The sequence below is a fragment of the Manis javanica genome, chromosome 1 (genome assembly GCF_040802235.1).
Source record: "Manis javanica isolate MJ-LG chromosome 1, MJ_LKY, whole genome shotgun sequence".
Classification (NCBI taxonomy): domain Eukaryota; kingdom Metazoa; phylum Chordata; class Mammalia; order Pholidota; family Manidae; genus Manis; species Manis javanica.
Genome location: NC_133156.1, coordinates 90,564,879 through 90,586,540, shown reverse-complemented (window position 1 = coordinate 90,586,540; position 21,662 = coordinate 90,564,879). Strand labels below are relative to the sequence as shown.

At 40.2% G+C, this 21,662-nt stretch overlaps 1 protein-coding gene across 3 annotated transcripts in view; it reads left to right on the top strand.

Annotated features, from left to right (window-relative positions):
• SCAMP1 (secretory carrier membrane protein 1) overlaps positions 1–21,662 on the top strand; it is a 171,033-nt gene that overhangs the window by 52,963 nt on the left and 96,408 nt on the right. For 2 of the 3 annotated variants that reach the window (XM_037000159.2, XM_073234750.1), the window contains exon 2: positions 9,780–9,857. The exons of the other annotated variant lie outside the window; for it this stretch is intronic. In XM_037000159.2, the coding sequence (XP_036856054.2) occupies positions 9,780–9,857 (78 nt within the window). The remainder of the gene's footprint in view (positions 1–9,779; positions 9,858–21,662) is intronic. 3 annotated transcript variants of the gene reach the window in all.

The window sequence follows — 21,662 nt, the reverse complement described above, 5'->3', positions numbered from 1 at the left end:
TGTCCTTTTTTTCTGAGCAGCAAGCTCTGTGTAATTTTTGCCCCTTTAGCAGCCCTCTAACTGTTGGGAAGTCTGTCAAAACACCCGACATTCTTTGGTCCTGGAGCAGCCAGTTGTGGGTACCTGTTGTCTGCAAGCAGATGGAATCTCAGTGTGTGTGACCATTCTGCCTGTCCCTGCTTTCCAATCCCTCTAATCTTCGAAGCACCATGCAATGTGGATTCATGCTCCTGGAGCAGATCTCCAGGGATGTGTATTTAGCAGTCCTGGGTTTCTACTCCCTTCCTACTCTCTCTTCCTCCTGCCTGTGAGGTCAGGTGGGGAAGGGCTTGCACCCCGTTGGATCATGGCTTTGCTACTTTACCCTTTTCTCTGAGGTCTTCTTTTTGCCCCCGATGTAGGCAGTCTATTGCAGTCTTCTTTCATATCTCTCTTTCAGGATTAGTTGTATTTGGTGTATTTTTGTGTTATATGTCACTTTGGGTGGAGTTTTCTGTCTCACTTCTCATGCAACCATCTTTTACCCCCATACTCATTTTTTTTAAGGGATATTTCTTGGTATTTCTGCTGCAATTACCTTCAAGTACTTTTTGGATTTTTTTCCCCTTAGGCATGGCAATAATCACTCAAGAAACAGTATTACCAGCCATGTATGGTTAAATAACAAAACCTATATACCTATTTCTTGTAGTCAAATAAGTCACAGTCTAATTTGGGAGAAAGACTTGCATAATGATTATCATGGTTCAGTGAAATATATGCTAATGGAGAAGCAAACCAAGCTCTATGGGAGCACTGAGCCTAGGATGGAGTGACGGGTAGCAGGAAGGTGTCAGGAAGGTCATTGGTTAGCATATGAGGTAGTCTTTGAATTGAGTCTGTAAGGAATAGGAGATGTTAGGTTGACATTGCCTGAAGGAGTATTCTTGCCAGAGGAAGCAATGTCAAGGAAGAATATGGGCTCTGAGGACTCAAAGATTATCTAATTCTGGGTGTGAGGGTGGAGGTGGGCATCTGGACCATTTGGATTTGCTACATCTTCATTTGTTGACCCTAAACCTATGTCTAAATTAAGTTATCCATAGCAATCCCAATTTGAAAAATTTGATTAAAAAATATTCATGTTTGTACTTTCTCAATTTTCCCTCTGAGGCACATATCCCCTCTTTGTAATCTTCCTGGCTCCTCATAATTTAGAGTAAACTTGAGAGGGGAATCTTGGGAAATAATAGTGATTTCATTCCCTTCTTACCATTTTATTGTTGAGCAAGCCTAAACCTTTATATTTTCTCTTAGGACTTTTCATTTGTCTTTGTCACCTGATTTTTTCCCATTTTTTTTTTGTCTCCTTATGCAGTAGCTTGTTTCATTTGGTTAAGGGCAAAGGATTGCAAGATAAGCATGGTTATGAATGAGTTGATGAGGCTGGAAAGGTAGGCAGAAGGTAGGCTAAATTTTCAGAAGCCTTATATCTCATTTTAAGGAATTTGTATTTAGTAGTTGAGAGCCTCTAAAACATCTGAAATTGATGAGGGACAGAGAAGAGAGGTTATAAGAAGGGAATGACAAGATCAGCTTTTTTCATTTCAACTTTGATGACAGTGTTGAGGAAAGTGAGTGAAGAAGGTATGTATGGATGAGATAGCAGTGGTCCTTTGACCCACAGTCACATCACCCAGGGACCTAAAAATCCATATTCTCAGGTCCCACCCCAGATATGCTGAGTCAGAAGCTCTGGAGGTGGGATGCAGCAATCTGTGTTTTGTTTGATTGTAATGCCTGGAAAAGTTTTAGACTAGGGATATTGTCTTCCTACTAGGTTCCAGCCCCTGACAAGTTCACTATGGATTCAGTGAGACCAAAGAATGACAGTGGAATGTTCTTGGGGTGAAAGGGTTATACCAACTTTATTTTCATGGTGGCAGGTCAGTCATTAGAATCCTGTTCACCCAGAGTGAGTCTGCATGCAGCAAGCCGGTGTCTGCCTCTGCCTCTCTCTGCCCCTGCAGCCATCTTCGTCTCTGTTCTTGGTGCTGCCACCACTCCAGTCTCTTCTCTGCTCTCCTGCATCCTTGCAGCCATGCCACCATATTTCCCAGAGATCTGGGTGGAGCTCTTTATATAGAGAGAGTCAGTAACAACATATTGCCCATGTGTGGCTTGAGCAGGCTGACCAGGGCCAGGTGAGAATCCTAACCAGAGGAACCTTTACTTTATCCACAGATATGAAAGCCAGTGAGGCTACATTACAGTTTGCAAGTATTTGGTTTTGTTGATATGTTGTCTTGCCTGGTGGGGATTGCCTCAGGCATGTTCACTGTGGATTGGGTGAGACTGAATAACAACAATGGAACTTGAGGTTAAAACGGTTTATACCAACCCTGATTCTCATGGTGGTAGGTTGAGTGATGGAATTGTGTCTGCCCCTGGCAAGCTGCAATCTGTTGCTGTCTCTGCCTCCCAGCATAGCACTGGGCATAGCTCTTTATATAGAACACCTGACAGTAATGGCTCACTGTCAATGGGTGTGTAAGCATTAGCCTAGCAGGAGGCCAATTACATCATCAAGTAGATTAGGGTTGGGTGAGGATCCTGGCCACACGAACTTCCATTTTCCCTATAGATGTTCATATGGTTGTGACATTCACAAGCAAGAGAAATAGAACAACTGTTGCATGGGAGTGGGCTTTCAGCTCCAGGCAATTTCACTCTGGATTCACTAAAACTGAATAATGACAATGGAATGTTGGAGTTAAAAGGTTTTATACCAAGCTTTATTCTTAGGGTGGCCTGTCAAGTACTAGAATCACATCTGAATACAGAAAGTGTGCAAGCATGGGCCTTCTTTGCAGTTATTGCAGTTGTGCAGTGGGCAAGTGGATTAAGGTCAGGTGAGGATCCTGGCCATAGGAACTTCCATTTTCCTTACAACTATCTAGGTTTTGTGATTTAGTTATTTATATGAAAGCCTAATACTAAACAATTTGAAAAGCTGGGATGTATTATACTTGAAAAAGGGGAAACAGTTCTGGATCATGTGGAAAAATAAACTACAGTCAAGAGGAAATAATGGAGTAAAACAAGAAATACTTAATCTTGAATACTGTAGATGTTGCCTATACATGACATTGATTTGCAGTGTGTCTTGCCAATGGGTTTCAGCCCCAGGCAATTTCACTGTGGATTCAGTGAGACCAAAGAAATTACAGTAGAATGTTCTTGGGGTAAAAGGGTTTATTACCTGGCTTTGTTTCCCTGGTGATTGGTTGGGCACTAGAATTACATCTGCAGGTCTGTGAGTCTCCTTCATCTCTGCCTCCCCCACAGAGCACTGGGCAGAGCTCTTTATATAGTAGCTTAGTTAATAATAGCTTATTGTCTATGGGTGTGGAAGCAGTAGCCTAGCAGTAGGCCAATCACATCATCAAGTGGCTTAGGTTCAGGTGAGGATTCTGGCCATAGGAACTTCAATTTTCCCCATACTCCACCCCTCCAGAATTCTCACCTCACAATCTACATGTTCTCAATGTTCTGTAGTGGTCCCTGTGCAAGAAAGCTGGAGCACTGTAACCAGATTCCATACCAGCAACAGAGGATAATGATAGCATGCATATAACAAAAATTATGCTACAACAAAATTTTGATACACATAACAAAAATTATAATAATCCTTAAGTCTAGGGAGGTTATTTCAGGTATATTCAAAACCAGTTTTATTCAGATGAGTTCATGACTTACATTTAGTAGTGGTACTGATAGGGAGTTCCATGCACTCCAATGAGTAGCAGTTTTTTTTGCTAGGGTATGTGCCTAATCCACAAGAACCTTAAGGGTGATAAGACATGTTTTAATGACACCAACATAGTCAGATCTTGTCCATCAGGTAGGATGCTTACAAGAGAGTGGTTCTGTGATAGGACTGTGGCAGGAAGGGGGTCCTGTCCAGGTCTAGTATACCATACCTTTACTCCTCTCCCCGTGGGGTTTACCAAGGGGTCTATATATGGTGCTACTGGAGGTGCATGCACTTGCCATAATGATAAAACAAAACTCCCTGGTAAGATGCTCCTACTTTCTGGCTGTTTAGGGTATACTGCTTTGATATTTGGGGGCCACTCTGCTGTTACTCCAGGAATACACAGGAGGCCAGTTTCCGACCTTGTGCCCAAGGTGCCAGGAGGTCCAGCCATCACTGGTCCATGTGTTGAAATGTCCAAGGCCTCATCCTCTCAATGGAGTCTCCAGGGTTTAGTGCAGTTGGTGCTGGCAGCAAGATACTACTCTTGTGGCCTAACCTTGGCTTCAACAATTCCTCCTTGCTTTGTACTTGCAGTTGTATAGGGGAGGCAGCAATATGTATTAGCATGTCTACAGGACTCTGTGCTCCCTTTTGGGGTTTCTCATTCAATTGCCGTAGCACTGTCCATAAGCAGATGGATCATCCCTGCAGACTATTGGTGTCTGACTTCAGTCCATATTTTAACAAACCATTTTACCTCTCTATCATACCTGCTGTGGTAGGATTGTATGGCACATTAAACTTCCATTTGTTTCCTAACTGTTGCACCCATTCTTACAGTGCATGTTCAGTGAAGTGGGTGCCTTGATCACTCTGAATTACCTGTGGTTGGCCATAGGCTGCAAAGAGATGCTCCAGGCCTCTTTTGGTCATCTGTTGGTCTGCACAATGTGTAGAAAAAGCAACCAGAAGTCCAGTAGCTGTATCCACACGTCATGGCATGGTGGTACCGTTCTGACATAGGCAGAGGCCCAGTATAGTCTACCTGCCATCTGATGAGGGGTATTAGCCCCTTAGGTATTCTCCCATGTTGCTGTGAAACTCAGTGTAAGTCTCTTTTAGAGCATATGATGCACTCCTTCTGGACTCTCCTGACTTGCTGTCAAAGGCAAGCCCCACCAATGAGCTAAAACCCACATTGTCTTTTGTCCCACATGCAATAAACAATGATGTAACCATTGGACCACATCAGAGGCAGGTTTCCTTCTAGCCAGTGTACCTGGGCCAATTCATTTGCTTCATCATTTCCTGGGGATGTCAGCAGCAAATGACCCATCACATGATATACTGTAACTATTTTAGTCTGACCACAGGCCCATAAGTCTTGCCACAGTTCTTGCCCCCAAAGGGGTTGGTGACTGACCAACCAGTTGCCATGGTACCATATTGTAAACTACAGAGTCAAGCCTTGATAGTTGGCCCAGCTGTCAGTGCAGACAAGTATTGGGGAGGGCTCCTGGCTGATCACAAGCTACACTGTCGACAACTCTGCCCATGGACTGCTTTTCCCCTCACCATCTTCCATTCACACTGTCTCAGTCTTAGGATGGAAAGCTAAGACCCTCCATTTTGGTGACTGCCCATGGCTGAGCCGTCTGTGTACCATGCATCTTTGGGTATAGGGGCTCTTCCTCTCTGATAAGGATCCTCTGCTGTTAATGGTTCTAAAATAAATTCTTCCTGCCTTTCACTTGCACCAGCAAGCATTGGAGTTCTTCACTCAAGGGGCTAGTAGAGAATTTGCTATATTGCTGTAGGTATGAACCCCACTTGGCCAGTGTAGGCATCTATGCCACACCACTCTGTGACTTTTGGGTCCAGTCTTATACCCACCCCACGATGGGATGGGTGGTTATTTCCTTTACTGGGGCTCTTCAGCGATGGGTTCTGTAACCAGCAAGACATGATACATCTCAGCCAATTGTTTTTCTGTCAAGGTGTACCGTACCTCTGCTCCTTTCCAGAATTGTGGTCAAATCCAATAGGTTGGAAAGTTTGTTAAAGCCTCTGCCAGAGGCCCTAGCCATAACCATCTTCAGTCACATGAACATCCAGCTCACAGGACCTTGATGGGTCTGTCACAGTCAAGGCCTGCACGGTCTTGATTGTCCATTTCGGTGTACTAAAGACAGATGCATGTGTCTTATACCAGTCCCATCTGATGCCCTTTTGTACCAAACGGTATAAAGGCTTTAGATTTTGTGCTAAGTGTGGAATGACACTCTCCAGTAGCCTAGAAGACCCAAAAAGTCCAGTAACAATGCCACAGTTGTAGGGATAGGAAAGGCCTAGATTTTATCTATGTCTGCTTCTGGTATAAATTTAGTCTTACTCTATCAGATGACCCCCAAGAATTTGACTGACAAACAGGTCTCTGAACTTTGGTGCTGTTCATAGCCCATCCTTTCTCCTGTAGATGTTGCAGCAGTCCAGGAGCTGCACCTTCTAGATCTGAAAGAGAATCAGACATTAGCATGATATCTTCAATATAATGGTACAGCCACACTATTGGTGGTTTCTTCCATGCTGCCAGGTCCTGGACTACAAGTCCATGACAAATGGTGGGGCTGTGGAGGGATCCCTATGGAAGGATGGTGAAAGTCCATTGCTGTCCTTCCCATGTGAAGGCAGACTTCCTGACTTTCCTGCTCAATGTCAATGGAAAAGAAGGCATCAGCAAGATCTACAACATAATAATATGTTCATAGTTCATGACTGAGGGTATCCATCAGGTCTGCAATAGAGGGGATGGCAGCATGCCATAAGAGGTACGACTTTATTCAGTTCTCTGTAATCCATGGTCATATGGCAGGAGTCATCTTGCATTTTTACTGGCCACACTGGGGAATTAGGAAGAGTATGGGTGGGCTTTATAATATCTACCTTTTCCAGTTCCTGGAGGGTTTCTCCAATTTCTTTATGCCCTCCAGGTAATTTCAATTGTTTGGTATTAGTCACATGCCGAGGCACAGGGAAAGCTCTAGGCAGGTGCTTATCATGTCCCCTTAGAACTGCCTTCACCACACGTATCCTCAGTCTGAACTCACCTGCAGTGGTCTGTAACCATAGCCCTGTAGGATATCTATCCCCCAAATATATTTGGGGATGGGAGACATATACACAGTATACTCCTTTGGAGATAGATGCTTCCCATTTCCCAAAAGGATTTGGGCTTGTTTCACTCTGATAGCCTTACCACCATATCCATTTATAATAACGGGTGGTCCCAGGAATCCACTCAAGGTTGCCAAATCACTGAACATTCAACTTCTGTCTGCTAGAGCCCAGACACATTATATGTTCACTAGGGACCAGTGGATACTTATTTCAACATGTGGCCTCCAGTCATCCCCCCATGTCCCTCAAGGCAGGTACCTTGACCTTCCCCTCAATCAAACCATGTCCCCCAGTCATCTTCCTTTGTGTGTTTAGATGAGTTTGGCTCACTCTACAGCAGGAAGTCTTGAAAACATGCAGGCTGGACTTGTGGCTCTATCTCTGGGTTCATTCTCAGTGGCTGCAACTGCTGCTCCAGTTTCAGTTCCAGTAAGATTCTATTTGACTTCCTGTCTAATTTCCTTCTGTCTCCTCCTGTCTGTATTAAATGAACCCACATCTGGGTTCTGGTAACCTTCATGGGCCCCTTTAAATTCTTCTTCGGAATAGTAGACCTTATTTCTTTCCGCTTTCATTGCTTCAGCCATTCCCAATTCTGCTACTATACAGGTAACCTCACTTATTGGCTACCCTAAGTGAGGGGTAAGAATGGACACTAGCGGCCCAAAGAGGGATTTGGGAGCCATTTGAAGCACACATTTCTCATCCCTGCAGTAAAAGGATCCTCATCTGGGCCACAATTCTCCAGACTATAGAGGCCATTTTTCATGCCTAGCTCCTGTAACACCTTTTGGAGCTCAGCATACATCTGCCATCTAGCAGGGGAGGATGATAAATCAACCTGATTAGACCACACAGCATGAAGTGCAGCCATAAACCAATTGAGGAGGGAGTAATTTCCTCGGGTCTGATGTGCATTTTGTAATCCCTGCCTCAGTGCAGGATGAACTATCAGGGTGGCTAGCTTTCCCATCTCTGATCCAGACAGAACAATTCCATCCCCTGCTATATCCCAAGGATGTAGGAGCCAAGCTGATATTGACTCCAAAGGCTTCTGCCAAAAGTGGGAGCCCAAACCATCAGCTCAGGCAGAGTATAGGGGCAGAGCATAGCATGCTCCATGACCTGCGGAGGGGGCTTCAGCTCTCCCAGAGGAACCCTTGGTTGCTGTGTCTTTATTTTCTTCACAACCACTGGGTGTGCTTTCAATAGTTCAGGGGTTGGCGCCTCTGACACCACCCCTTTATTGTTCCCCAGCTCCTCCATTTCCAGGGCTGATGGCACCTTGCTCTCCACTCCACGAAGTGCCTCCTCTTCTACACCCTTTACCTTTTCTACAATGCCTTGCAGCAGCGCTAGCTCAGTTCTCAACTGCTCTCTTACCTTCACCTCAATATCTTGCAGTTGGCATTCTCATGGTGCCACTTCTTATGCTTCCCTCAAGAGTAAATCCTACTCCTCCATGGCCTTTGCCTCCTTCAGAGTACCTTGCACACTTCTGTTTGATTCTGTAAAATCTCTTTTACCTCCTCCACTGGACCTCATGGCTCACATTCTTGTGCCTTTTGAAATGGTACATCCTTTTCCTTCATGGCCTTTACCTCTTCCACAATACGTCATAGCATCAGCATTTCATTTTTTTTTAACACATCTTTTACTTCCTCCAGAGCACCTCACAGCTTGCATTCTTGTGCTGCCTCCTCTCATATAAATGCCATTTCATTTTTCAAAAAGTCTACAGCAGTTTGCAGCTTGCATTCTTGTGCTGCCATATCTTGTATCTCTTGTGAGCACATTCTTCTCATCTGTGGACTTTTTAAATACTGTGAGAAACAGCCAACCCACAGTTCCCACCATATCATGGGCACTCTGTTTCTCAGAGAACCTCCTTGTTATACCAAAGGCCACCTCTACTGGCTCAAGTGTCACTTCACCTGCCTCCAGTCCTGGGGTGGGGCCCAGCCCTCTAGGAGGCAAGCCACCTCAGACCACATGCCCACTGTGGGACACTCAGCTGTCTTCCCATTCAAAGGGGCAGGCTGCTGAAGTACCTGTCCCATAAGGGCAGCCTGTTCTGTTCCTTAGTCATCAGTGAATGGTCAACTGTGCCAAGTGTCTTGACAATGGGTGTCAGCCCCAAGCAAGTTCACTATGGATTCAGTTAGACTGAAGAATGACAATGGAACATCCCTGGGGTAAAATGGTTTATTACCTGACTTTGTTCTCCCAGCTATAGGTTAAGCACTAGAACTACATCTGTATCCAACAGTGAGCAGGTGTGTAATCCTCCTTTGTTTCTGCCTCTGCCTCTGCCTAGAGCATTGGCAGAAATCTTTATATAGTGATTCAGTTATGGATGTGAAAACAGACACCTAGCAGTAGGCCAATTACATCATCAAGTAGTTTAGGTTCAGGTGAGGATCCTGGCCATAGGAACTTGGTTTTCCCCACAGTGTATTTACTTAAATGGGCAATAGGGAAAACATGCTGGAGATATTATCAAATAGGGGAACATGAACTTTTTATGGAGTCCAAAAGAAAGGACAGTGGAGTAACACAAGTTTTGCTAAAATGCTCTTGTGTAAGCAGTTCCACATAGCTAATTTAGAGGTGGTCTACTTTCATTCATTATGTAATAGCAGTTAATTTGCATCTAACCCACTTTTAATTTGTTGTACTTTGAGGGTGCTAGGACTGTGGGTTTAAATTTCAACTTTGTTAGAATGGGGCTGAGTAAATCTGATAATCTTTATTATTCTCTGTTAGCTTTGCTGTGTGACCAAAAGTACAGATAAAGCAAATGCTGTATAAATATCAAAATTGTATCATAAAGGATAATTTTTTTCTTCAACTTTTATTCCAGGACCCATCAGTTACACAAGTGACAAGAAATGTTCCACCAGGACTTGATGAATATAATCCATTCTCAGATTCTAGAACAGTAAGACTCTTCTCTTAATTAGATTGCTTTTAAGTGTTATAATTGAAATAGGAATTATGGTTCCTATTATTTCAAAGTGTTATAATTGAAATAGGAATTATTCAATTATGGTTTCTTTTTTAGTTGATGGTTATACTTGCACAAAACAAGCTGTTAATGTTTTATTTAGAATTTAGCAAGTTAGTTTTTATAAACAGGAAGGGATAGCATTAGTAATTGAAATTTACCATGATGGTCCTAGTGAAATACTGTTAAGTTTTTCTTTATGTTCTACAAATTAAATTGCGAATAATTCCTCTTACAACAGTACTTCATATAAGAGAGGGAAGTGTGTTTTGATATACATGTCTTTGTGGTAATGTGAGGTGATGTTTTCTTAAAATGAGAGACCTATGTATGGAACTGTACTATGAAGAATTGTATGATTGTCATTTGAATTAAGTTATTCTGAACAGTACCAGCCTTCTACTTTGTTACACTAAAATCTCTGGAACTTTATCTGGTGTATGAACATACTCTTTTTAAAATTTAGTCTTTATTTATAAAATGGAGAGGTATGAAATAAAAATCTTTATATAATGGGTTCTCTATTCTGGATGCATATTAGAACACCTAGGGAGCTTTGTTACACTCTCCATTAGGGCCCTGATCATTCACAGGGCTGTTTTAGTTTTAGTTTTAGCTCTTTTGGTAATTTTGTTATGAACCAGTTTTGAGAACTGTTGAGGTTGGTTGAGAATTCTCCCCCTATATTTCTCTAGTAAATAATTCTATCTCCTATAGTTGAGTCTTTAGCTTAAATATACTCATGAGGTCCCTGCTTATAAAACTTGTTGGCGTTTGAAATGTTCATCATACTCCTAAAGATATTAAAGTTATGCAGTGTATGCTTAGATTTACATATCACTGATAATCCTTACTTAATTACCTCTTTCTGAAATGTTTTCCATAGTGTAGAAAACAATTCTAAAAGATTCTGTAGGTTTTTGCTTGGAAATTTCTTCAGGGTGCATTGTATTAACCTTTTCTTTTAATATATTTGTACAAAGCAAAAATTTTAATGAGATTAAGCCTTTAATTTTACTTTATTATTTCAAAGCTCTCATTTTAACCTCATTCAAAACCTTTGTTTATGTGTAGCAACTACAACCCATTATTGGTATTACTGAAGTGTTCATTGAGCAAATAAATTTCAGAATGAACCATTTGAAATGCCCAACAATTGATCGATTTTGATATGCTAAAATGGCAGTTTCATATGGTTCAACTTTACAGTAAATTTGTGCTATGATTGTATGAGAGTGCACTTTGGTAGTGGTTGAAAGGGAGACAGCGAAGAGCTGGCATGTTTTATTTCACTGCATGTAGTTATTCTAACGTGATTTCTGGGGGTTAGAGATGGGAACAAGAGTTTTTAACGTTGGCTGGTAAGGAATAAAAATAAGTTTTCATATAATTTGTTGTGAGATTATACTAAGAAGAACTATATTTAACCTTATTACAGGATCAGCTTTTGGTTAATCTTATCAGTAGTAGTAGTAGTAGTTACCAAGTTGTCTACTTTGTGCCATGTGAATTCTGAAAACAACATTAAAATGGATATTTCTTATTTCCCTTTTACTGATAAAGAATTTGAGATATAGGTTATCTGGCTAGTAAGTGGAAGAACTGGTTTACTGACTCATCTGAAAAGCTTTTATCTTTTCCATTTCGTTAGTGCTGTCATCAGAAATAGATGCCTAAGAAGTGGAAGATATAGTCATAGTCTATGAAAAATTTCTCACATGTGGGGATTTTTCTTAAATTTATTTTTTATTAAGGTATCATTAATATACACTCTTATGAAGGTTTCACATGATCAACACTGTGGTTACTACATTCATCCATACTATTGAGTCCCCCCCACCATACCCCATTGCAGTCACTGTCCATCAGTGCAGTAAGATGGCACAGAGTCACTCTTTGTCTTCTCTGTGCTTCACTGCCTTCCCCATGACTGCCGCCACACCATGTGTGCCAATCATAATACCCCTCAATTCCCTTCTCCCTCCCTCCCCACTTGACCTCATCCACCCCTCCCCTTTGGTAACCATTAGTCATTTCCTGGACTGGTGAATCTGTTGCTGTTTTGTTCCTTTAGTTTCACTTCATTGTTATACTCCACAAATGAGGGAAATCATTTGGCACTTATCTTTCTCTGCCTGGCTTATTTCACTCAGTGTATCCTCCAGCTCCATCCATGTTGTTGCAGACAGTAGGATTTGTTCCTTTCTTATGGCTGAATAATATTCCATTGTGTATAGGTACCACATCATCTTTACCCATTTATCTACTGATGGACACGTAGGTTGCTTCCATATCTTGACTTTGTAAATAGTGCTGCAATAAACATAGGAGTGCATATGTCTTTTTGAATCTGAGGAGTTGTATTCTTAGGGTAAATTCCTAGGAGTGGTATTCCTGGGCCAAATGATATTTCAATTTTTGGTTTTTTGAGGAACCTCCATATTGCTTTCCCTAATGGTTGCACTAGGTTACATTCCAACCAGTAGTGTAGGAGGGTTCTCCTTTCTCCACATCCTCATCAGCATTTGTGGTTATTAGTCTTTTCAATGCTGGACATCCTAACTGGTGTGAGGTGATATTTCATTGTGGTTTTCATTTGCATTTCCCTGATAATTAGTGATGTGGAGCATCTTTTCATATGCCTGTTGGCCATCTGAATTTCAGAATTGTCTCTTCATATCAACCGCCCATTTTTTAACCGGGTTATTTGTTCATCGCTTGTTGAGGCATGTGAGTTCTTTATATATTTTGGATGTTAACCCCTTGTTGGATATGTTGTTTACAAATATATTCTCTGATACTGTAGGATGCCTTTTTGTTCTATTGATGGTGTCCTTTGCCGCTTGCTTGAGGAGATGCATTCAGGAAGAAATTGATCATGTTTATATTCAGGAAATTTTTACCTATGTTGTCTTCTAAGAGTTTTATGGTTTAATGACTTACATTCAGGTCTTTGATCCATTTCGTGTTTAGTTTTGTGTATGGGGTTTGACAGTAATCCAGTTTCATTCTCTTGTATGTAGCTGTCCAGTTTGCCAACACCAGTTGTTGAAGATGTCATTTCCCCATTGTATGTCCATGGCTCCTTTATCATATATTAATTGACCATGTATGCTTGGGTTTATATCTGGGCTCTCTAGTCTGTTCTATTGATCTATGGTTCTGTTCTTGTGTCTGAACTAAATTGCCTTGATTACTGTGGCTTTTAGTAGAGCTTGAAGTTGGAGGGTGAAATCTCCCAGCTTTATTCTTCCTTCTCAGGATTGCTTTGGCTATTTGGGGTCTTTTGTGGTTCCATATGAATTTTAGAACTATTTGCTCTAGTTCTTTGAGGAATGCTCTTTGTATTTTGATAGGGATTGTATTGAATCTGTAGATTGCTTTAGGCAGGATGGCCATTTTAACAATATTAATTCTTCCTATCCATGAGCATGGTATGTGTTTCCATTTACTGATATCTTCTTTAATTTCTCTCATGAGTGTCTTGTAGTTTTCAGGGTGTAAGTCTTTCACTTCCTTGGTTAGGTTTATTCCTGGGTATTTTATTCTTTCTGATGCAATTGTAAATGGAACTGTTTTCCTGATTTCTCTTTCTGCTAGTTCATCATTAGTGTATAGGAATGCAACAGATTTCTGTGTATTAATTTTGTACCTTGCAACTTTTCTGAGTTCAGATATTAGTTCTAGTAGTTTTGGAGTGGAGTCTTTAAGTTTTTTTTATGTACAATATCATGTCATCTTCAAACAGGGACAGTTTACCTTTTACCTTGCCAATCTGAATGTGTGTTATTTCTTTGTGTTGTCTGATTGCCATGGCTAGGACCTCCAATACTATGTTGAATAAAAGTGGGGAGAGTGGGCATCCTTGTCTTGTTCCTGATCTTAGAGGAAAGGCTTTCAGCTTCTTGGTGTTAAGTATGATGTTGGCTGTGGGTTTGTCATATATGGCCTTTATTATGTTGAGATACTTTCCCTCTATACCAATTTGCTGGCCTCCTAGAATGAATTTGTAAGTATTCCCTCATCTTCTACTTTTGGAAAACTTTAAGGAGGATGGGTATTACGTCTTCCCTAAATGTTTGATAAAATTCAGCAGTGAAACCATCTGGTATAGGAATATTGTTCTTAGGTAGCTTTTTGATTACCAATTCATTTTCATTCTGGTAATTATCTATTCAGATTTTCTGTTTCTTCCTTGGCCAGCCTTGGGAAGTTGTATTTTTCTAGAAAGGTGTCCATTTCTTCTAGGTTATTCAGTTTGTTAGCATGTAATTTTTCATAGTATTCTCTCATAGTGATTTTTCCTTTCTCATTTATGATTCTATTTATGTATGTAGACTCTCTTTTTTTTCCTGATGAGTCTGGCTAGGAGTTTATCTATTTTGTTAATTTTCTTGAAGAACTGGCTCCTGGTTTCATTGATTCTTTCTATTGTTTTATTCTTCTCAATTTTATTTATTTCTGCTCTGATCTTTATTATGTCTCTCTTCCTACTGACTTTGGGCCATATTTGTTCTTCTTTTTCTAGTTTCATGAAATGTGAGTTCAAACTGTTTGTTGGGATTGTTCCTCTTTCTTGAAGTAAGCCTGTATTATGATGTTCTTTCCTCTTAGAACTGCCTTCACTGCATCTCACAGAAGTTGGGGTGCTGAGCTGTTGTTTTCATTTGTCTCCACACATTGCTTGTTCTCTGTTTTTATTTGATCATTGATCCATTGATTATTTAGGAGCATGTTGTGAGGTCTCCAGTGTTGTGAGCCTTCTTGTTTTCTTTGAATAATATATTTTTAGTTTCATATTTTTGTGGTCTGAGAGCTGGTTGGTATAATTTCAATTCTTCTGAATTTACTGAGGCTTTTTTTTGTGGCCTAGTATATGGTCTATTCTTGAAAATGTTCCATGTGCACTTGAGAAGAATGTGTATCCTGCTGCTTTTGGGTGGAGTGGTCTGTAGATGTCTGTTAGCTGCATCTGTTCTATTGTGTTGTGTAGTGCCTCTGTCTTCTTACTTATTTTCTGTCTGGTTGATTTGTCCTTTGTATTCAGTGTTGTGTTGGAGTCTCTTAAAGTGCATGCTTTGCATTCTGTTTCCCCTAGTAATTCTGTTAGTATTTGTTTGACATATGTAGATTTCCCTTTGTTGGGTGCATAGAGATTTTAATGGTTATATCCTCTTGTTGGATTGACCCCTTTATCATTATATAATGTCCTTCTTTGTTTCTTGTTACTTTTTTTGTTTTGAAGTCTATTTTTTCTGATATAAGTACTGCCACTTATGCTTTTTTCTCCCTATTGGTTGCATAAGATATCTTTTTCCATCCCTTCTCTTTCAGTCTGTGTATGTCTTTGGGTTTGAAGTGATCTCTTGTATGCAGCACATAGACAGGTCTTATTTTTTTGTCCATTCAGTGACTCTATGTCTTTGGATTCGTCCATTCAGACCATTTACATTTAGAGTGATTATCAATAGGTACATACTTATTGCCATTGCAGGCTTTAGATTCGTGGTTACAAAATGTTCAAGGGTAACTTTCTCACTATCTAATTTAACTCAGTATGCTATTACAAACACAACCTAAGTGTTTATTTTTTCTCCTTTTTCTTCCTCCTTCATTCTTTATTTATTAGGTGTCATATTCTATACTTGTTATCTATGTCTTGATTGACTTTGGGGGTAGGTGATTTGATTTTTCATCTGCTTAGTAATTAATGGTTCTGCTTTATTTACTGTGGTTTTATTTCCTCTGATGACACCTATTTAGCCTTAGGAGCACTTCCATGTATAGCTGTCCCTCCAAAGTATAGTGTAGAGACGATTTGTGGGAGGCAAGTTCTCTCAGCTTTTGTTTATCTGGAAATTGTTTAATCCCTCCCTCAAATTTAAATGATCATCTTGCTGGGTAGCATATTCTCGGTTACAGGCCCTTCTGCTTCATTGCTATAAATGTATCATGCCACGCCCTTCTGGCCTGTAAGGTTCTGTTGAGAAGTCTGATAATATCCTTATGGTTTTCCTTTGTATGTGATATTTTTTTCTCTTTCTGGGTGTTTTATATTCTGTCCTTATCCTTAATCTTTGCCATTTTAATTATTATATGTCTTAGTGTTGTCTTCCTTGGGTCCCTTGTTTTGTGAGATCTGTGCACTTCCATGGCCTCAGAGACTATCTCATTCCCCAAATTGGGCAAGTTTTCAGCAATTACCTCCTCAAAGACACTTTCTATCCCCTTTTCTCTCTCTTGTTCTGGTACCCCTATAATGAGAATATTGTTCCATTTGGATTAACACTGTTCTCTCAACATTCTTTCATTCCTAGAAATCCTTTTTTCTCTCTGTTCCTTAGCTTATTTTTAATCCTCCTCTCTAATTTCTAATCCATTTACTGTCTCTTCTACTACATGTAATCTGCTTTTAAATCTCTCCAATATATATTTCATTTCAGATATGGAATTTCTCAATGACTGAATTTCTGTCCTAAATTCATCTGAGTTCTTGAATATTTTTCTGTACTCCCATGAGCATATTATGATTTTTATTTTGATATCCCTTTCAGGGAGATTGAAGAGTTCAGTTTCATTTTGTCCTTTTTATGGTGTTTGTGGGGTTTTGGTTTGAACCAGGTTCTTTTGACGTTTTATTATTGTAGTTTGCGCCCTCTAGTGCCCAGAACCTCTATTCTCTGGAGCTTCTTCGCTCCTGGAAAGATGTCAGGGGTCACAGGGGAGTTGTGCTGGTGCCTGTGGGGAGGGATGAGCTGTTTCCTGCTTCCTGGCTGCTGTGCCTGTCTCCAATGCCAGAATCAGTGCGCTGAGTGCACAGGTGTAATTCTCTGTATTTTGTGTTTGTAGCTGCCATAGGTGGGGCCTCCCTCTGGCTGGCCTGACTGAGAGCAAGGGCTTCGTATTTGCAAGCAGGTGCCAGCTGGCTGTGAGGAAGATGTAGTGAGCTGAGTATTATGGCATGGGCCTCATATCTAAGTAGCCAGGCTTGGAAATGGAGCATCTGAAGCTTATGAAAGTTCCCTACCTGTTGGGTAGAGTGTGCCCAGACAATTTTGTCCCCGTTTTTTATCCTGATTAGCAAGCTCTGTGCAATCTTTGCCCCTTTAGCAGCCGTCTTGCTGTTAGGAAGTCTCTCAGACTGCCCACCTTTCTTTTGTCTCAAAGCACTGGATGTTAATCCCTGTTTTCCACAATCAGATGGAATCTCAGTCTCTCCAGGTATTCTGCCTGCTTAGCTTTCCAACCCCCACTAATCTCCAGAGCACCATGCAATATAGGTTCATGGTCCCAGAGCAGATCTCCAGGCCTAGGTGTTCAGCAGTCCTAGGCCTTCATCTCCTTCCCGCTCCATTTCTCTTCTTCCCACTGGTGAGCTGTGGTGGGCAAAGGGCTTGGGTCCTGCCGCATCACAGCTTTGATGCGTTACCCTGTTCCGTGAGGTCTGTTCTTTTCTCCAGGTGTTTGCAGTCTGGCACAGCCTTCTTTCCTGTTGCTCTTTCAGGATTACTTGTATTAACTATATTTTCGTATTATGTGTTGTTTTGGCATGAGGCCTCTATCTCACCTCTCTTGCTGCCATCGTTAATCACACATGTTGGGACTTTTAAAAAATGACACAAGATACATTAAGAAAAGAAATTGTATGTTATGGTCCTTATGTTGAGGCTTTCCAATTAAAGAAACATTTTCTGAAAGAGAGTAAGTAGTCTTACTTAGGTAGCGAGGCAATAGTGACAAGTTGATTTACAGTGAAGTACTTACATTCAGTGAGTAATGATACAGTGTCAGATTTAGGAAAATTATTGTTATGACAGTACTTATGCATTTACACTGAAATTTTTAGCTGAAGGAAAGCCCAGATGAAATAAAAAAGAAAAAATTCCTTTGTTTCCTATATGTATGGTTTCAGAAATTTGACTGTTTTTTTATGGCTGTGACTATTTTCAAAAACAGATTGGATGTACTTAATTGACTTAAGTCATATGTTAGAACTCATTCTACATACTATTTTAGTTGATTGGTGGAATTCCTATTTGTCTTAGAAAAATATTTGTGAAAATGAAGCTTTTGGATGGTTGCACGAATGCAGTGAACTACTTCTTGAGGTCAAGTAGGAAGATATTTGGCAGAATGAGTGGATAACCTTGCCAAGACTTACAAAGTTCTTGTCTCATTTTTTTAAAATTAGATTTCCTTTTATATTTAATTTTCTGTTTAGAGGATGCTTTCAGGTATTTAAGGAAGTAACTTAAATGTTTGAATAATTTAAATAATTTATGTATTAATTCATTCTATATTATAAATTCAGAGAAAAGATTTGTCACAACAAACCTTACAGTGTAGAGTAAGTCAGTTTGTTTGCAGTGTAATGGAATGCCGTTGAGCACTTGAAAGGTACCTAGTCTGAATTGAGATGTCCTGTAAAAATGATAGAGTTGTGAAATCATATATTTTTGTTTGAATTCAAAATGCATTTTCCAACTGAAATTATGTTGAGCATAGTGGGTAGGTTTCCTGGTTTACCATATAAAATTTAATGTATAAATTACTAGATTAATTAGCTCATCCTTGAGAATTGGTATGTATTTATGTTTTCCGTTTAGATACGGGTACAGTTTAAGACAACTACTGCAGTTTGATTCTCACTAGTTTCAGCCACTGGTAAATGGCATTCATGGCTTTGGACAGGATTTCTTTAGGTGGGTATTAAAGTGGCTGTAGGGTTAGGGATACCTATGTGTGTGGAGGAAGTGTGGCACTGCTGACATAAATCTTTAGTTTTTGTCACATCTTTTCAGGGATAGGCTAGTTTTACTGTCACATCTTTTCAGGGATAGGCTGCTTGGTTCCTTTTCTGTTCTACTAGTCAGCATTTATGATTTCTGTCACATAGAGCGGCAAGATCTGTACCTTCCAGCAGAAAAAAACAAGAGAAGAAAATGACCAAGTGGTCATTTCTGACCATAAGAGACATAGATAATTGATTTATGTGAGTATGAACCACCTTGAAGATAATTCATGATACAGAGTTGACTGAGAGTCATAAGACCTGGATTCTAACCTAGGTTAGTTGGTAACTTTAGGCAAACCATCTAACCTTTTTGGTCATCTTTTTTTTTCTTCTCTGTGTAACAGTGAAGCAGAGAGGAAGATGTTGAGTTAAATAATTTCTAATACCAATTTCTCTTTTGAAAATGTATAAAACATTTAGCTCCAGAGACTGACTGGATATAATTGTGCATAGTAATGTACTTATCTTTAATTCTGCAAAAGCATTTTCTATACTGTAATACCTGTCTGTATTTTCTCTTGCTGTGCATTTATTTCCTTTTTAACTTTTTACTTTCTTCTTTGCTTCTCATTGTCTTTCTTGCAGCTTATTTTCTGTTCCTTCTGGGACTACTCTTCTTTGTTTCTAGTCTCATTTAATAATAACTATTGCCTTCTACCTCCTAGTGTCATTGGCTAGAAATATCTGAGTCCTCTTTGGCTCAAACAGCTTTTTCTATATCTAATCAGTTGCCACATACTGTCACTTATACCTCCAGGAGATATTATCTGTCCTTTTCATTCCTACTAAACTGTCCTAATTCAAATACTCATGTGAAATAATACAATGGTCTTTCTACTTACCTGTCTCCAATTTCTCTTCAGACAATCTTTGCACTTTGACTAGAATTATTTTCCTAAAATAGAGGTCAGATTAGGTCTACTCTTCTTGGAAATATATGCATTGTTTATGCATTGCCTACTTAAAAAAAATAGTGTGGTATATGGGGCCCACTGTGATTTGACCTCAGACTATCCTTTTTAAACTTATAGACTTAATTTTTTAGAGCTGTTTTGGGCTTACAGAAAACTTGAGCAGAAGCTAGAGAGCCCTATATATCTCCCCCCAAACTATCTTTTTTAGCCTTATCCTCTAATGTGCAATTTGCTCCAGCTGCAGTGATCTGATCACTGACCCAACCCTATTGAAACCACCTCTCCTAAGCCTTGACATCACTGAACAGAGTTGAGAGACTGTGTATTGTCATAATGCCTGGCTTACCTAGGTTATCCTAATCTTCAGTGGGTCAAGATAACCCTCCTGTACTAAGTATATTCATTTTCTATTGCTGTGTAACAAATTTAGCACCTTGAAAGAACACACACTATTTCACAGTTTCTGTGGATTGGGGGTCTGTGCCCAGTTTATCTGGGTCAGAGACGAGAGTGTTGTCTGGGCTGCATTCTCATCTAGAGACTTGATTGGGAAACAGTCTGCTTCCAAGGCCATTTAGGTTGTTGGCAGAATTAACATCCATGTGATTGTATGACTGAGGGCCCTGGCTTTTTGTTGGCTGTCAGCTGGAGACCAAGTCATAAGGGCCATCCACAATTCCTAGAGGCTGCATAATTTCCTTCCACATGGACTTCTTCAATATGGCCATTTATTTTGTCAAGCTGCAGTCTCACTCTAGTCTGCTAAAATGGAGTCTTATTATAATGTAACCTAATCAAGGGACTAATGTCCCATCACTTTCACTGTATTTTGTTGGTGAGAAACATGTCACAGGTCCTGTGTGCACTTAAGGAGGAGGTATTCTACAGAGATATCAATACCAAGATTGGAGAATTATTGAGCTTCACTTTTGGGTCTGTAGACCACACTGGGAATAACATGGCACATTAGGATTACGACTGTGTTCTTCCATATCTCTTCATGCTCATTTAAAAGGTTCAAACTGGGACCCCCAGAACCTATCACTTCCTACCCTCAACACCTGTCTTCCCTAAGATTATCAGGACTAATCTCACTATGCCTTTGATTCCTATTTATATCAATCTCTACAAGAAGCCCCAGATCCCAGAGTACTTCTTATCTCCTGGGTTTTAATCCTCATGATGCTCTGCACATTCCTTACTCTGCACCCTTCTATTTTCTTAATTCCTGAAACTTTCCTTTTTGCTCTCTAGAACTAACAGTCCATCTTTATCAAAATTCTCTATATCTGTATCCTTTTCTTTGAATATTTTGTCTTTTGCTCTGTGGAAACTGGCCTGTTTCTGAGCACACTGCTTATGCTGCAAACTTCTTAAAAATTAGCTGCTTTTTCTCTGACAATTCTCAGATAACTGGCCATCAAGGTGGGGTATCTTACATGTTTCCTGGTGTTTTCAGACACTCTTCCTCCTCTCTGTCAAAAAAATTCTCACCTTTGAATCTCGTGACATCAGATTATATTTGTGTACAACTGCTCTTTGTGGCTGTCATGTACTGATACCTGAAATTACCACCGTTTCTTTTTATCACTTTACTTTAGTTCCTGGTTCACCACTGCCATTCCTAACACTATTCTCATTTTGACTTTCTATTGACCTTTTATATCTATATATATATGTATACATATATATATATGTATATATATATAGTTATCATTAATCTACAATTACATGAAGAACATTATGTTTACTAGGCTCCCCCCTTCACCAAGTCCCCCCCACAAACTCCATTACAGTCACTGTCCATCAGCCTAGTAAGATGCTGTAGAATCACTACTTGTCTTCTCTGTGTTGTACAGCCCTCCCCATGCCACCCCCCCACATTATACATGCTAATCGTAAGGCCCCCTTACTTTTTCTCTGCCCTTATCCCTCCCTTCCCACCCATCCCTCCCAGTCCCTTTCCATTTGGTAACTGTTAGTCCATTCTTGGGTTCTGTGATTCTGCTGCTGTTTTGTTCCTTCAGTTTT